The 16,280-nt window shown below is 58.1% G+C and overlaps 1 protein-coding gene across 4 annotated transcripts; it reads right to left on the reverse strand.

The window, feature by feature from the left end:
- Window positions 1–91: 91 nt before the first annotated feature.
- On the reverse strand, window positions 92–16,263 carry MMS19 (MMS19 homolog, cytosolic iron-sulfur assembly component). Of its 4 annotated transcripts, none has more exons than XM_054071173.1 (31): window positions 16,130–16,261; window positions 11,579–11,627; window positions 10,673–10,773; window positions 9,095–9,180; window positions 8,603–8,677; window positions 7,961–8,030; window positions 7,691–7,819; window positions 7,419–7,480; window positions 7,055–7,141; window positions 6,665–6,739; window positions 6,310–6,387; window positions 5,868–6,006; window positions 5,357–5,511; window positions 5,066–5,144; window positions 4,678–4,803; window positions 4,267–4,348; window positions 3,809–3,906; window positions 3,314–3,451; window positions 2,933–3,088; window positions 2,653–2,752; window positions 2,407–2,509; window positions 2,227–2,301; window positions 1,966–2,092; window positions 1,782–1,882; window positions 1,648–1,704; window positions 1,357–1,543; window positions 1,168–1,250; window positions 915–1,079; window positions 780–839; window positions 557–657; window positions 92–478 (listed from the first exon to the last, which is right to left on the reverse strand). In XM_054071173.1, exons 1-31 carry the CDS (start codon window positions 16,212–16,214, stop codon window positions 451–453), a joined length of 3,057 nt encoding a protein of 1,018 aa, XP_053927148.1. In that variant the 5' UTR covers window positions 16,215–16,261; the 3' UTR covers window positions 92–450. The 4 variants fall into 4 exon arrangements, 3 of the variants coding, with proteins under 3 accessions (XP_053927148.1, XP_053927150.1, XP_053927149.1); XM_054071175.1 differs by lacking the exon at window positions 16,130–16,261 and adding an exon at window positions 12,266–15,168; XM_054071174.1 differs by lacking the exon at window positions 11,579–11,627 and having other exon boundaries at window positions 16,130–16,253.
- Window positions 16,264–16,280: the final 17 nt, after the last annotated feature.

Consider the following 16,280-nt stretch of genomic DNA (forward strand, 5'->3'; position numbering starts at 1 on the left):
ATTCCCCAGTGTGGGAAGAGGAGTAAGGGGCTGTACCTACTTGGCACATGGAAGAGCAGCGCAGTCCCAGCCTGGGCTGCAGACCCTCGCAGCATTACCAAACAGAACGTTTATTCCTCTGGCACAGGAGTTGTCCCACACTGTACACGTATGCATGGGCCTGCCCTCTCCACACACACGGTGAGTCTGTCCATTGGTGTTCCCGGCTGCAGGAGTCTGGGCGCGCCCTGAGCAGCACAGCTCTTTCCCTTGTGCAGGTGTTGGGAAGGAGGCAGGGGTGCCAGGAAGGTGCCACGGTGAGGGGTGCCGTCTGCTGGTCCCCTTGCTCCACTGCTGGCACTCTGAGCAGGTCCTGAGCTCCGAGGGTCTGTGGCGTCAGTTGGAGGGCTTGCCAGGTTAGCGGGGGGCCGTTCACGTTGTCAGTCAGCACAGGGATGGGATGCAGGGGGCTCACCTGCCTGGGCTCCCCAGGAGGAACCTGCAGGGACGGAGATGATGCCATCAGCCATGTCCCCAACAAGCCAGTGCCCCAGCAGTTCCAGCCACGTGCACTCACCATTCCCCCCGTGCTGCTACTGCCTCCTTCCGCACAAGCCTCTTTTTGTCATCTAAAGGCTTGGCCAGCGCCCGGATAACTCTGGCCTTGTAGGGGAGCAGCTGTAGGACAGAAAGGGCTCTTGGTGACAGAGCAGGGTGCTGGCTGCCCCCCGGAGGAGGTGTAGGACCCCCTCGCCCCTCTGCAGGCAGGAACAGGTGCACGCTGCTGCAGGAGCACTTACCACTGTTGTGGGCAGGCTGGTGAGCGCATGGGCACAGCGCAGGGCGGCGATGCGGACAGCCTGGAACGGACAGGAATGAGGGCAGGGGCAGGGGCAGAGGAGACAGGCACAGGGGAAGGAGGGGGTCACACGCACCATGGTGGGGCTGGAGGTGAGGCTGAGGAACTTGGTGACCAGTGTGTCGACATGCAGGCTCATGATCTGGGGAGCTTCGAGCAGCAGTGGCTGGAGGCAGCTAAGTGTGGAGAGTTGCACCACGCGGTCTGAGCAGGACAAGGCCTCAAGCAGGAGGGAAAGCAGCTGCAGGTGGGAAGGACACAGAAGACATGAGTAACTCCCAGCCCTACACTGTGCTGCCACAGTTTCCTTTGCCAAGGCCAGCTCTCACCGTAGGCAGCTCTGTCACCAGCACAGGCTTGGGGAGGTGGTTAAGCACATGGGACAAACCCTTCAGGTAATTGGCCTTCACATCTGTGGAGAGCAGAGATGGTTACAGGTGGCCAGAGGAAGGAGGGGACGCTGGCTCAGGTCCCTGGGGCTGGGGTCATCGGGTAGCGAGGCTGGGGTGGCTGCTCACCGGGGCCAGCCCCGTGGAAGCCCTGCACCAGCTTGGGGACATTGTCGGTAAAGAAACGCTGTCGGAACATGATGCGCACGTCAGCGTGGCAGCCCTTGTGCAGCACATCCGGGGACTCGGCCATGAGCAGTGCGAAGCCGTCAGCTGCAGCAGGGCCCAGCTCTGCATCGCCCAGCAGGCCCAGCAGCTGTGAGGGAAAGAACCCTGAGATGGGGTCCCTCTGCTGAGAGTTCCCAGCTGCAAAGGGGAGCAGACAGCTCCTCAGACATCACCCAGCCCCATGCCACCTACCTTGTCTGTCAGGCGGGAGCTCAGGGGGTGGTAGCGCAGCACCAAGGCTTTGGTCACCTGTGCAGGCAGAGCAGAGTCAGAGCCAGGCCAGCCCTGCCAGCTCTCCCCGCCTCCCGCAACCGGACAGATCTTACCCAGAGCAGCAGGGTGAGTGCCTGCATTCGGCGGGACCCCTCTGCAAGGCTGGGCTCCATCGTGTTCACTGCAAGCTCCAGGATCTCATCCAGCTGCTGTCCTGGGGACACAGAAGGGAGACACTAAGCCATTCCCCTGCTAGGAGTGGGCAGGGACCCATGATGTCCTGCCCAGCCCCCTGACCTGCTGGATGCTTGTTCACTAGCCCCGCAAAACACTTGGCAGCTGTGGTGGCCGTGAAGGGGCAATTGCAGGAGCAGGTCAGTGCCAGCAGCTCCCGGAGCAGCCGTTCCTGCTGAGGAATTACCACCTCGAAGAGACATGGAGCATGTTACAAGCCTGGCCTGCAGCTGCTCCCTTCTGCTGCCCACGGAGGTTGCTGTGGACCCAGGCAGGAGGGCACTCAGCCAGCACTCCTCTCCCCTCTGTTCTCCACAAACTCACATTGCGGGGCAAGGAGCAGATGAAGGCCATGAGGAGGGCGACCAGCCGTCTCTGTGCCTCCAAGCACTCCCCATCCTGCAGGGGAAGAACATCGCCTGTGTCATCACAGTCCTTGCTGCCAGACTGTGCCAACATACTCAATGCCTGTTCTGGCACCCCATCCCCGAGCACCCAACACACCTGGAAGGGTTGGAAGGAACAGGGAAAATTGTTCTGGGGCAGGAAGGAGACCTCTCCATCCAGGAAGAGGGGCACCACATGAGAGACGCTCTGGGCAGCCAGCCTAGGAGAAAGGAGATACCGCAATGTGCTGCTCTGGGAAGGTCACTGTTGAGCTCCTGAGTCCCCCTGAGCAGACAGCAGCGGGGGGAAGGCAGCCCCCTCCCCACGGGGCCGTGCCCGGCGTCTCTGCCCACCGTCACTCACTCTGGGCTCAGGTGGGTGGTGGCAGCGCTGATGACGGGGACCATGGCAGCCAGCACCTCCTCCTCCAGCAGCGCCTTGTCCAGCAGCGGGCGGGCGCTCTCTGCAGGCGGCGGGAGGAAGAGACCCGTTGGAGCCGCTGCCCCGAGGGAGGCGGCAGCGCATCCCGGCCCTGCCCGGGCAGGGAGCCCCGCGGCTGCCAGGGGGCCGGCGGCAGCAGCGCTGCCCGCAGGGCCGGGGCCTCCGGGGGGCCTCCGGGGAGCCGCTGCAGCCCCGCGCCTACCTTGCACGGCAGCCTGCACGGCCATGGCCAGCAGGCAGGGCACCACAGCCTGGTGGTAGAACCAGCAGCTCTCCGCATCCTGCTGGCACTGCAGGGCCACGCGGTGCAGGCTCTGGCACGCAGAGACCACGTCTCGGGCGTTCCCGGCCTCGCTCCCTGCAGGGCACGGACATCTCACAGCAAACAGCCACGGCACCCATCCCCTCACCTGCGCCGGGACCCCGGGCAGACACAACTCTCGCTCCTGCCCCTCCAGTGGGGGGATTTGCAGCCACACCCTCTCACTGCTGCCATCCCCATTCTTTCCCAGGGATCCCCAGTAACGGAGGCAGCTCTTCCTCAGACATGCACCACAAGCAGCTGCCTGCTGTGGGCTGTTACCTTTCTGCACCTTCCAGAGATGCTGCAGCAGGACAGGGACGGTCTCCCTCACGATGCTGGTGTGGGTGGACACGGCTGCCAGGGCCTGCAGGCAGCGCTGCCGCAGGGAGCAGTGGTCACGGGAGCTCTCCTCTCGCTCTGAAGAGGAAACACCTCAGAGTGGTGTTGGGGAGACTCCAGGCCCCCGTCACCCAAGGGCATTCAGGGCCCAGACCCTGCCAGGGGGGATGGGGTGAAGCAGCAGAGCAGAACCAGCCATGCCAGGCTCAAGGCACGGTGCCAGTTCTATGCCTGGGCAGCTTCTCCCCACAAGGCTGATCCTGGCAGCACAGGCTGGTTGCCAGCACCAGGCATGGCCCTCCCTGTGCCAGCACCACAGCACCTGCACTGAGAGTCCCCCAAGAAGGAGATCTATAGTACTATGCCATACGGCACAGCCCCACTACCATACAGGGACGGGACACACTTCACCCTCCCCGGGGCTGCCAGCCCTACCTGACTGCAGCTCCTCTTCAAGCCTGGGTATCATGCACCCAATGAAAACTTTCGGGTAGACAGGGGCCAGAGTTCCGGCTGCCTCCATTGCTGCTTCACTGCCAGGGGGCAAGAGAGTGGAAGGGTGATGTGAGCACTGCAACCCCTGGGCTGCTTGTACACAGCTGCACAGCAGCTCCGGGCCACAAGGCGCCTCCAGAAACCTATTTCTCACCAACCTGCCTTTTGCACCCTACTGGCAGGGAGAGCAGAGCCCTCTGCTTTGACAGGCCCAGACTTTCTCATTTCCAGACCAGAAATCACCTGGTTTATCCCTTTGCTTTTACACCAACATGGTCTTTTTGTTCAGACAGTTGCTGTGCCTTCCCCCAGCCTACAGCCCCTCCCTGCAGCAAACCCAGGCTTTGTTCCTCTTTTCCGAGCATGGGTGACTGCAGTGCTGCCAGCCTGCTCCTCACCTGCTCTGGGAATCCTCCTCACGCAGAGCCAGACGGATGAGGTGATCCACAACCAGCTCCAGATCAGAGGGAGACAGAAAGCCTGGAACAAAAGCCGTAGAGGAATCCTGCCCCCACCCAAAGGCAAAGATGCTGGTGTTCCGGCCAGCATCCTTTTGCCCCATTCAGTCTAACAGCAACGCAGCAGCATGCCAGACACCAGGGATACAAGGTGCTCAGCGCAAGCAGGCAGGAGAGAGACCAAGTGTCCCTGGACCTCATGGCCTGGGTAGAAAATGCTGCCACTGCTCCTGTGCACTTACAGGCAGCAGGCAAGGATGTCCAAGCAGCCACGCGGTGCTGTGTCTCCCGGAACAGGAGGGAATAGGAGGACACCTCCCTCTGCCTCCCCAAGGGAAACAAGGCACCAACCTTGCAGGGAGCCCAGGACCATCAGTGCCCTGATCCCGACCAGCTGCAGCTGCACACTGGGATCCGTCAGCGCCGAGAACACTACAGAGCAAACCTGGTCTCGGAGCAACAGCAGAGTGCTCTCATCTGGAGAGAGAGGCACAGAGTCACTGCCTGTGTCTGGCTGTCACCACACAGACACCACATCGGCACCTGACAGACCCTTTCTGGGCCCTGCCACGGACACCCAACCATGCAGGGCCCCTGGGATATGGCAGGGGTCACACATGCAGCCACCCAGGTCAGTGGGCTTGCTTGCTTTCTTTCTCTGTCAGCATATGAGAAATTATGCTGGAGCCAGGAGCAACCTGGAACGTGGGTGCCTCCAGAAGGAACCAGCAAGCCTTACCTTCTTCCACATGTCCCCACTTCTGCTGCAACTCCAGGAAGCCCAGCAGCATTTCCAAGATTGTCCTCCTCTGGCTGCTCTGCAGGGACACAAAGGTGAACCCAGATCATCATCACTGCTGGGACACAGCTATGGCTCAGCCCACCACAAGGCCAGAGGGTGCCCCAGGGCCCCCACTTGCAGCCAGGGACAGACATCCACTTTCATACCCTGCTTCCGCCAAGTCCACGAAAGCCAGCGGGTGCTTTCAGCCCTGGTGCCTGTGAGCACAGAGCCCAGGGCACCCCTCACCTGCGGGTGTTTGGTGTACTGCTCCAGCAGCAGGGGCAGGACGCTGGAGGTGACACGGTGGTAGGCACGGAGGGAGGCACTTGCTGCCGCCTGCAGGAGTTTGGCACTTGGCCACACCAGCTTCATGTCAGGTTCGCACAGGTGGTGCCTGCAATCTGAGATAGGCTGGGCGTCAGCTGCACCAGCAGCGCTCCTCTGCCTCATGTGTGGGGATGCAGCTGATATGTGGGCTCGGACGTGCTGCCAGGGTGCAGCTCTGAGCTGCAGCACAGCCTCCCTAACAGAGCTGCCTTCCTCAGCACCAAGCCCTCTGCACAGCCTTGGATGCCCCAACCCCAACAGAGAGGAAAGCAACTCAATCCAATAAGTATGTCCTACTGTGCTCCCTTCTCCTCCCTTCCCGCAACCAGTTACCTTGGAGAAGCCAACAGTGGCTGTGAGAGCTAGAAAGAGAAGGCAGCTGGGAGCATGCTTGCCAGCTCAGGGCAGCGGAGATGTCTCTGCTAGGTACCTTGCAGGATGCTGCTGAGGAAGGAGTCCAGCAGGTCCTCGGTGTCAGAGCTGAGCACAGAGCGGGAGAGACAGGCAGAGAGGGCGTGCAGTGCGGCCAGGCACTCTGTCTCCACCTTCTCACTCGCTGTCTGGAACACCTGCAGGAGAGGCCCTAGGATGAGCTGAGCTCCATGCTGACCCCAGCTGCTGGCTTCATGCTCCCAACACAGGCTGAAGGGCTTAGACTCCCACACTTCCCATGTGCTTCGAACACGCAGTGTGGCACACTCATACCACAGGGACACATTAAGAGGGCTGGCGGCCAACCCCACTTTTCAGCTGGGGCTGTCCAGGCTTGGGGCTGCTGGGAGATATGGGGCCCAATTGGTCTGGCTGTGAACTCCTGCTCAGCAAGAGCCCACCTGTGGCGGAGCCTTTGTTAGGAGACCCACGGTACTCACCTCCCTGCGCAGGGCTGACCAGAGGCTGGGGAGGAATTCCTGCAGCTCCTTCTGCTCATAAACGGCACAGCAAGCAGTCTGCAAGAGTGAGCCAGGAAAAAGCATCAGGGAGAAGGCCAGTACCAGGAGGACACAGAGCAGGGACACTGCCCATCCGGGTAGGCTCATGCTGAACTGCACAAACCACTCAAGGGAGAGAAAAAGAGAAAAGGGAGACGCAGGCCAAACTAGGACCCTGGAAAATGTGGCTCTGCAAGGGAGAGTCTCTGGCTGGCAGGGAGAAGGGCTCAGAGGTAGGTGCTGCTGTTGCCACAGGCCAACTGTGGGCTGAAGGAAGTAGGGGATCTGTCCTTACCAGCGTCTGCAGGGAGTCAAGCTTGGCACTTTGCAGGTCTGAGTCCATCTTCTCAATGAGCAGAGGGAGAAGGAACTGCAGAGAGAGGCACTTGGACTCAGCCCACCCTTTGCACCACCTTGTTCATAGCCCTGCAGGGCTGCAAGCTCGGTCTCCGGCAGGAGAGCAGAGGTGGAGCGATACCTGCAATAAGCAGCCCCTTCCCAGGGGGTCAGGGTCAGCACCCTCCCCATGCCCAGCCCCAGCAGAAGACAGGGCTGACCTAGGGGCAGACTCCTGGTCCCATTTGTCCCCTTCCCATGGAGCCATAGTGGGAACTGCAGCACTATGAAATGCAGCCTGTGCTCAGGGAACAGTGGGGTGCTCAAGAGCCTTCTAGGAGATTCCTACCTCAGCAAACTGTGGTGTGGAGGCCAGCACAGCCCGGAGGCTCAGGATCAAGTCTTCTCTCTGGATGCCATGAGGGTCATTGGGAGGCTGGAAGGGAAGCAGAAAGCGCAGGTCACTGGTGAAAAACCCTCCCAATCCAGCCATCAGCCAAGGCTGCATCACCTCATCTCCAGCAAGGCAGTAGCGATGCCAGTCACCGCAGCCAACTTGGCACCGGCCTGTCAGCCTGCGTACTGCAACTCGCAGCTAAACACTGCCCAGCCAGGACTCTTGCCCACGCTCAACACTCATCCCTTGGAGGGGACACAACCCCCTGAGAAAACACCAGAAGGAATAGGCTGTGGCACAGGGCAGACTCACTCACTGGAGTAAAATCAATGGGGAAGTAGCAGGATGTCACTTCAAACAGCTCCTCCACAAACGGACCTGCAAGGAAAAGACAGAGGATGTGAGCAGAGGTTCTGGACAAAGGAGGCACAGCTGCTATGCCCAGCACCCATGACAGGCTGGTTCTGCAGCTTCTAAAGCACAGAGGGATAACCCCAGCTCTGGTCAGACTCAAGGGTCGTCCCTCCAACAGCTCAGAGAAAAGTGACACAGCCCCGAGGCAGCTCTGCACAGCAGGCACAGACTCACCCAGGGCATAGTTCTTGGCAATGAGATCACGCACAATCTGGAAGGCCACCAGCAGGTTGCGGGGATCCTTCTCTCCATCCATCACCTGGATGAAGCCAAAGGTGAAGTCAGCACCCAGGCCTTTCAGCTCTGCAGAAAGAAGGAGTGTGAGCAGAACACCAGATCTCACCAACATAGCACGAAATCAGCCCAGTTCCCTCAGCCCCAAAGTCCTTCCTCAGCCCCAAAGTCCTCCCAGCCCCAGAGTGGTTCTGGCATCTGCCTCCTCACCTTCCTCCCTGGTGCCCATGAAGTTGGTGATGATGCTGTAGACTGTGTGGCGGTCCAGCTGCAGCAGCGACTGGAGGGAGGAGCAGAGCAATCAAAACAAGCTTCCACTCAGGGCAGCGTTGCAACCATCCACAGGCAGCTCATGCCCTTGAGAAGAGGGCAGGATCCCCAGCAGCTCAGCTGCTGCTTCCTGGCACACAGATCCCATTACCCCATGCAAAGCGTACGCATGCCTGTGCAATGGCACGTGAACGTGACTGCATCCACAACTGCATAAGTGCACCATCACAGTGACACCAGGGCCACACACACATTGCTCAAGGCCCTGCCAGCACAAACAACTTAATGGGAGAATTTGGGTGCCGAAGGCACTTAAACAGAGCCTGGAGAACAGAGCAAAGGACATGACTCCTCCAAGACTGACAGAAGAGAGGATAAAGGCCAAACAGAATCCTTAGCTGCTGTCTGCCCCCGGCTCTGCAGTGAAGCACGCTGTCTCTACGCTCCACAGGAACACTGCACTGCTGCTGAAGGATACCCTACGCTGTACTGCCACTGACTGTGCTCAGTCCTCAGGGCAAGCAGGCCATCCCCAGGCATCCAGGGAGCAGGGACAGGAGGATGGAAAACCACATTACTCACCTGCACATGTACCTCCTGAAAGATGGCTTTGAGCACAGACACTGCTAACCCTGGAGACAGCACCTCACACATGCTCTGGGGACAGGAAAAGAAAAGCAGGAATAGAAAACCATGATAGCAGCCATATAACAGAGCTCCTGCTTCAATACAGCAGCTGCCCACAGGATCCTCTCCTCCACCAGGGATTGCTCACCACCCCACCGAGAGAACAGCCAAGATGACTGTCACCTATGCTGCTCCCCAGAGTAGCCAGGGAATCCTCACACAAATACCAGCACAGGGTAGGAAATCAAGGCAGACTCCTCTCCCTTGCCCCTCTGCAAGGGGGACAGTAGGAGCACAGAGGAGACAGGGCAATGCCACCAGGCAGCAGCTGACAGCCCAGCCAGGCCCTGATCAACATGCTGCTACAATCTGTACCCAGGTGTTACACCTCCCTGGCACTGTTCCAGGGCGCGTGCCAGCACTGCAAGCTGTGGGGCATGAGCTTACCAGTGCTCGGAGTCCCTGGAGCACTGAGGGGATCACAAGGTGATGATCTTGCAGCCGGTTCTCATAGAACAGGACCAGATGCAGCACTGTCAGAAAGAGACACCATAGCGCGTTAGTCCTAGGAAACGCAGCTGCTGAGCACTGGCACCAGCTCTGCCAAAAACAGCTACTCGATGAAGAGCCAGATCTCATGCTGATGACCAGGATGAACTGACACCTTTGGGTGCACCCACCCAACTCCAACACCTCTGCCCTCCCGTCGTGAGCAACCTATGTCTGACTGTGGTGGGGTAGCACACACCTCGGGCCATTGTGGAAAAGCTGGAGCTACCCAAGAGGCATTTGCCTGGGCTTGTCCAGACACATGGCTGCAGACACCAGCAGTGAAGCAGCAGACGCCTGCTCAGTAGAGGCTGGAGGATATTGCGGGGTGGGGTGCAGGGCTGGAGCAGGAGCTCCGGCTTCCTGGTGCTCGGCACCACAACACGTTCCCCATCCCTGAGTCACAGCCACGGGCGCCTGCACACCCTGGCCCTGGGGAGTGGCAGCAGGAAGCAGACTGGAAGAGCCGGCTAGCAGCATCCTGCGCCCACAGCTGCTGCAGAAACTGCCCCCCCCAGGAGGCAGCCTGACGCAGCACTTGAGAAATGAACCGCGTGAGGAAGGACACGAAGGGAGATGGGGCCAGCTGGGGATGTCACAGCAGCTGCCTGTGCCCTCCTAGCGAGCTGGCTCTGCCCACCCTCCTCCAGAGCCCCTGGTGATTTGGCTCTTACTCAGCTCATTCCCCTTGCTTAGTTTCCTGACAGTGCCAGGCATCCCCACTGAACCTCTGCCCCTCCAGCTGCCCCTCCAGAGCACCCTAGACGCCATCACAGTCATCGCACCTGACTCTGCAGCCAGTCTGTTTGTACTCCACACAGCTGCTCTTCGCCCTTCCCAGCGCCAGTCTGAGACTTACAGAGTGCCAAACGCCAAGGACTAAGCACCTTTTACTTCCATGCTTCCCTTCCTCCACCTCACTACTAGCTAGGACCTTGCTGGCACAGGTTCAGCCACACATCAGCAAGGCACCCAGGTCCAAGTCAAAGTCTGGCAGCACTTACTGCCACCAGCGAGTTGCTACAGGCATTTAACATAGCCAAACCTTCCCCTTGCCTCCATGAACAGGGCACTTTCTTCTCCCCATCCCAGTCCTCCACATCACTTATCCTTACACCTGCGGTGTGACTCGCTTTGTGAATGATGGTTTTCCTGCACTGAGTCACCACCCCAGGATTCTCACATGCAGAGGTGTCCCACGTGGTGCAGAGCACACCTGGGTATGCAATGCCCACACGCTGCCAGGGGCACCCGCTGCAGCACCAGAGCTTTGGCACATTCGGAGAGTGACCCGAATTCATGGTGAAGTTGGCAGAAAGGCCCCAAGCCCTCCTTGCACTTTGGCTCAAGAGACATGGACAGAATTGTCATGGTGCTAAATCAATCCCTTTGCCAATTGCAGGACAAACACTTGAGTGGTACAGGCTTTGCACCCAAGCTGCCAGCAGCCACTCAAGGGCCCAGAGCAGCCCTTACCTTCCTTCTCCTGGAGAAGGGAGTAACACTGGAGCAGGACTTGTGATAGCAGCTGGATGCCTCGTCCACGTGTCCGATGATCTGTGTTCTCCAGGCAAGACCTAGACCAAGAGGAGAGAAAACCCAAGAGGCCTGTTGTGAGCAGGGACACCCAAGCAGGAAGCACATCCTGAGCGCACACATTATACAAACATAGAGGTGCTGCTCTCTGAGCAGGGGGATGGTGGCCCAGTCCCGCCTGATTTGCCGGCAGGGTGGGAGAAGACTTCTCTTCCCCTGACTGTGCTGCACATATGCACTCGGCTCTGGAGACATTCAGCAATAAATCCAAAATTTCAAGTCAGACCAGAGAAGTTGCTCTTGCACCATGCTCTGCACCTGAAGCTCGGCTCCTGAGATGTAAAGAGCCGAGTTTTTTCTCTGTAAAGAAAAAGGGCAGAGCCTCTTACAATGCAAACCCAGATCCCAGAAACAAGCCTCCCCAAGTTCCAGGCCACAACAGCTTGAAGACAGAAGCAAAAGCTGAATGCCAGCCAACTTGTGACATAGTGGTGTAACGTTGTGTGCTCAGGCAGCTCCTGCTGGGGACAGTCCTGACTGAGAAGTGCCCTGTAGCTCACTGCTGGTCACACCACCTCTCCTCAGCCATGGGAGAGCATCAAGACCTGCTCTGGCCCTGCTCTTTCCCAAACAGTTCCCAAAGGCCAGGAGGGCAAAGTGCCGCTCAGGCCTCATGCTGTGAGCAGAAAACATCCTTGCAGGCCTGTGTGCTGTGGTGTCTACCAGCACTGAAGCTAGTGCGCCCTGGATGAGCAGGCACAACTTTTCCTTCTCATGTGCCTCTTTGTGAGAATGTCCCCTGCAAGGACCTTACACAATGTATAACCGGCATAAGGCTTTTCTTACCCCAGGGCTTCCACAAGCTGCAGCACGGTCCAGCTCCCATCTTTCACCCCTGGAGAAAGGAGGTAAAGAGAGTGAACCCTAGAGACTCCCAGACCATCAGTCAGGCACGGCGCTGGAGACGGATGACAGGAAGGACCCCTGGCACCAGAGTGGGAAAGGCTGGCTGGGAGCCAGCACCTCACTAAGCCCTGAGGGAGCCCTTTGCACTAGGTTAGTGGAGCTGCTGCAAACACATCTGGGACCAAGAGCTGCGTTGACTGGATCAGAGCTGAGAGCAGGCAGCAAGGGGTAAACTTGCCTGTGCTTTGCCCTTTTGCCGTAGCCTGGCTGCATCTGTGACCAACACATGGCTCCCAAGAGAAGCAGCCTTGCTGTGCTCCACTTCCCTGAGACGCAAAAAAACGCTTCTCTAATGTGAGCAAGCCAGGAGGACACAGAGCGCAGCTATCCAGGTGCTTCTTGAGGGAGAACCAGCCAAGCAAACAGCCTAGACATCAGTGATCACCCAGCACCCCACCTTGGCTCCACCAGCTCCACACTATGCTGAGCGAGACCTGCACAAACTCCCTTCAAGATCGAGGGCAGGGAGAAAGGCAGCTTTGTGGTCAGAGGAAGATGAAGCAGTTGGGAGTACTGCAGCCTATCCCCAGCTCTGACTCAGACACCCCATCAGGTTGCCTCACTCACCTCCTGCCACAATATTCTTGCAAGTAGGGGAAGAGTCACTCCTTGGGAGGCTTTGGGAAGGACCTGCTGCATCCTACAAGAGCTTTGGCAGAAGGGCAGGTTCTCCACTCCCGCCACCGTGATACCTTCCCAGTGCAAAAGCTCTGTGTGTGCCCTGTGATCACACATGGGGCAAGGGACGGCCCGAACTTCAGCCCTCTAACTTGTAGCTTAGGCAGCAAGCGACACTGCTGAGAAACAAGCAACAACCCTTACTCTCCACCTGGACAAAACGGCTTTTCTCCACAAAAAAAAAGTACCTTCCAGTCACCAAGCCTCACAGTCTCTGCCCAGGAGCACTTCTGGCCACTCTGGAGGGTCCTACTCACCCCTCCACCCTACTGAAGTCTTGCCTACACAACTGACAGGGAACCCACGCCCTCAGAAGTATAAAGGTTTCCTTTGGGGCTCTCCCAGGACTTGTCTCAGCTAGTGTCTCCCACTCTCTCTTCCTAAGCAGTTAATTCCAGTTTTAAGTTACGCTGTTCTTGGGAGTGTGGTCTCTGTGGATGAGAGAAGGGATGACCGTGTTTTCTGACAGCAGGCAGCTTCGTCTCTAGAGATAGAGCTTTCAATCCAGCTTGACACAGCAGGGAGAGGGAGCCTGAGCTGAGGGACAGTACAGATAAGGGGAGATGCTAAGAAAAAGAGGAGCCCAGCAGAGCCAACAGGAACAGACTGAACAGGGGGTGTCTGGATCAAGAGCCGGAAGGCGCCAGCAAAATTCGCTGCAGAACAACAGTGTAACAGCAAGTGGGTGCTGTACACGGGCACAAAGCAGAGCGGGCTGCTGGGAGAGCTCTATGGTCTCTTCACATCCTGCATTCTAACATCCTGCTCTGCCAGCTCAAGAAAAGCCCTCATGCTCTGAACCACCATGGAGGAGGTCTGATACAGATGCTGTCTCTGCAGCCAAGCACTCTGCCTCTCTGCCTTTTCAGACTGAAAGCAGCATCTGCACAAAGCTGCTGGCTTCCTAATCAACAGGAAATTGCTGAAGTCAGAGGATCAAACCACAATTGGCGACCGATGCTCTGTGTGGTTAGCAGCCCCTTCACTTGGCTATGGTGAGAGAACTCGCTCTGTTCTTAGGGATCAGGGTGTGACCAGCCTCGCCTCATGTGGGGTGACCACAGCAGCCCTGACAGTGTGACCTGACAGTGCTGCCTCCTGCTCACGGGCAGAGCTGCACAGGCCACAGCTTAAATGCAAGCACAGCTGTAATTGGACCTGCCTCATCAGCAGGACAGTGAGCCTGTGAAACTTCTGCCTCCACATCTGGCAGCAACACATCCCCAGGGTTAAATTACGCCCCTGAATCCTGGTGTTCTCTTTACCAGGAGGGGCTATTCCAGTATTCCTGTTATCCAAGAGGCTAAACAGAAGCAAGCCATTTACCCTGTGTTGCATTACTGCTCAGAATCAGTCTGCTCCCTTTTTCCTGATACCTCTTCCCACCTTTCATGCGGTGTCCTTCACAGACATTAATTACTGTTTCAGGATTTCCATTCTTCTCTCCCTCACACCCTCAAACCATGAGCACAGCATTCACAGGGAGCGTGTGATGGATTTCTGTAATAGCAGTATTCTTCTCTCCCCATCTTTTAATAAAAATGAGTTCAGCCTCCTTGTGCATCCTCTGACCTGGGCAGCCCGAGCCACCTGCGACAGTGTCGAGGTCTTTCTCCCAACTTGCCAAGTTACACTTAGCTTAGGGCTGAGCAACACAGAGGAGAAGCTCAAGGTGCTTCTTCCAACAATTGTACAACAACCAGAAGGTTAGGAAACAAATCCTCTCCTTTCACTTAAGGATACATGATGCAATTTAATACTTTCTGATGTGTGATTCTGTACAGGGTCAGAAGGGCCAAAGGACGCTCGCTGGCTCCCTCACTTGCCAGGGTAGTTTGTCCCGAGCACCAGATGGCTAACGAGAACCAGGAGGGGCAGCTCTTCCCTTTGTCCCTCTTTGAAGGGACAAAGCTTTCTGCAGGCACTTCTGTAACATGACCACACATGACAATGGCAGCTGTAAGGTTATCTTCCCCCCTCTCTATCCCACGTATGTTGGAGGCTTTGTGCATCTCTTTTCCAACATCTGGAACGCCACATAGTTCAGTGAACTCCGCCAAACTTCCTTGGTGTTTTCTTTACTGCATGACACGGACCACGGGGTTATCTTCCTGTTTTGCCAGCTCATCTCATCACCAAGATACTGCGGATCAGTTTGCAATCCACCAATTTTGGTAAAGGTCTATAAGCTACACCCCAGAGCAACGTAGCCTACGTAGTTCTCCTCTGCTCTCTCCACTCCTTTCCAAAATGCGCTGAAGCCACTGTCTAGGAACACAAATGTGCCACCTCATCCTTAAACCCAAAACCATATCACAGACTTAAAAAGCCACATTCCCAAAGCTGTAAATTCCCTACAGTAACAAAATCAGCAAATTGCTGCTCCAAGCAGAAAGATAAATTACCCACAGAAACCAAACACCTCAAGCCCTGCCAGGAAAGGAGGAGAAAACACCAAGAGGACAGGCTGAGCCTGAGCCCAGAAGCAGCAGCCAGCAAAGCCAGCGCATCCGCCACCTCTCAAAGCATCTCAGCAAGGCCAGGAGCTGCCTTCCCACCACCACCTTCTCTGCCACTCAGTCACAGCCAGCCCGAGGACCACCTGCAGCAGCTCCCATCACACCCCAGAGCTCCAGTGCCATGGCCTGCAGCCTTGCGCTCATCAGCTCACACATCCCATGTCAAATCCTCCACCCCTCAGCCCCATTCCCTGCTTCAGCACTTTCAATGTCTCCCCATGCTCTAGACCAGCCCTCCAAAACCCTGACTCAAAGCAGAAACCCCACAACTCAATTCCCAACAGCACCATATCGACCCACACACACCTCTGTCCCACCCCTAGAGCCCTTTATCAGGGCTACCCCTCATCACACCTACCCCACAGCCTCTACTCCTCACTCCCCCTCTTGATGCCCAGTTCACAACTGCAGGCCCTACCTATTCCCTCAGCCCTGCCTCACACTGCACCTCCACGCCCCAGCCCCACAACCGATGGCCATGCTCTGTCCCACACCCCACACTGCCCCACTTTGCTCCACAGCTGGGCCTGCACCCAGGCTCACAGCCAGCCCCACATCCCCGTAGCCAAACCCACAGCCTGCCACACGTTGCCACAGGCAGACTTCACAATCCCACAGCCTGCCACACGTTGCCACAGCCAGACTTCACAATCCCACAGCCTTCCCCTCATCCCCACAGCCAGACCCACAACTTGCCCCTCATCCCCACAGACAGACCCACAGCCTGCCCCTCATCCCCACAGACAGACCCACAGCCTGCCCCTCATCCCCACAGACAGACCCACAGCCTGCCCCTCATCCCCACAGACAGACCGACAGCCTGCCCCTCATCCCCATAGCCTGCCCCTTATCCCCAGACAAACCAACAGCCTGCCCCTCATCCCCACAGATAGACCTTACAGCCTGCCCTTCATCCCCACAGACAAGCCTTACAGCCTGCCCTTCATCCCCACAGACAAGCCTTACAGCCTGCCCTTCATCCCCACAGATAGGCCCTACCGCCAGGCCCATGCTCTAACGAACACTTCCAACCCCACTTGTCTGCTTCCGCTCATCACCCACATTCCCACAGCCAGGCCTCACACGCCCACATACCGGCCCACAGCCTGCCCCTCATCCCCACAGTCAGGCCCACAGTCAGGCCCGCACTCCGTCCCCATCCCACACCCCCCTCATCCCGCCTCCCACCCCCACGCCCTGCCCTCCACCCTCCAGGCCTAGCCCGGCCCGTTACCCGCCGCCACCGCCTCGGCGGGCCCATCCTGCTGCCCGGCCACGAAGTCGCTCACGGCGGCCGCGAGCGCCGAGGCCGCCGCCATGACAGCACGCGCAGGTCCGCGCCAGCGCCCCCCAGCCGCCCCCCCCCCCGCAGTGCGCACGCGCGG

This window comes from Cuculus canorus, chromosome 7, assembly GCF_017976375.1.
Source record: "Cuculus canorus isolate bCucCan1 chromosome 7, bCucCan1.pri, whole genome shotgun sequence".
Taxonomy (NCBI): domain Eukaryota; kingdom Metazoa; phylum Chordata; class Aves; order Cuculiformes; family Cuculidae; genus Cuculus; species Cuculus canorus.

Bases quoted from the DNA above. Each gene is read 5' to 3' on its own strand.
- MMS19 (XM_054071173.1), bottom strand. From the start codon at position 16,214: ATGGCGGCGGCCTCGGCGCTCGCGGCCGCCGTGAGCGACTTCGTGGCC. The intron at 3,089-3,313 runs GTAACAGCCCAC...CGTGCCCTGCAG, and splicing joins TCTCTGGAAGGTGCAGAAAG to GGAGCGAGGCCGGGAACGCC. The intron at 1,251-1,356 runs GTGAGCAGCCAC...TGCTCTCCACAG, and splicing joins CTTCCACGGGGCTGGCCCCG to ATGTGAAGGCCAATTACCTG.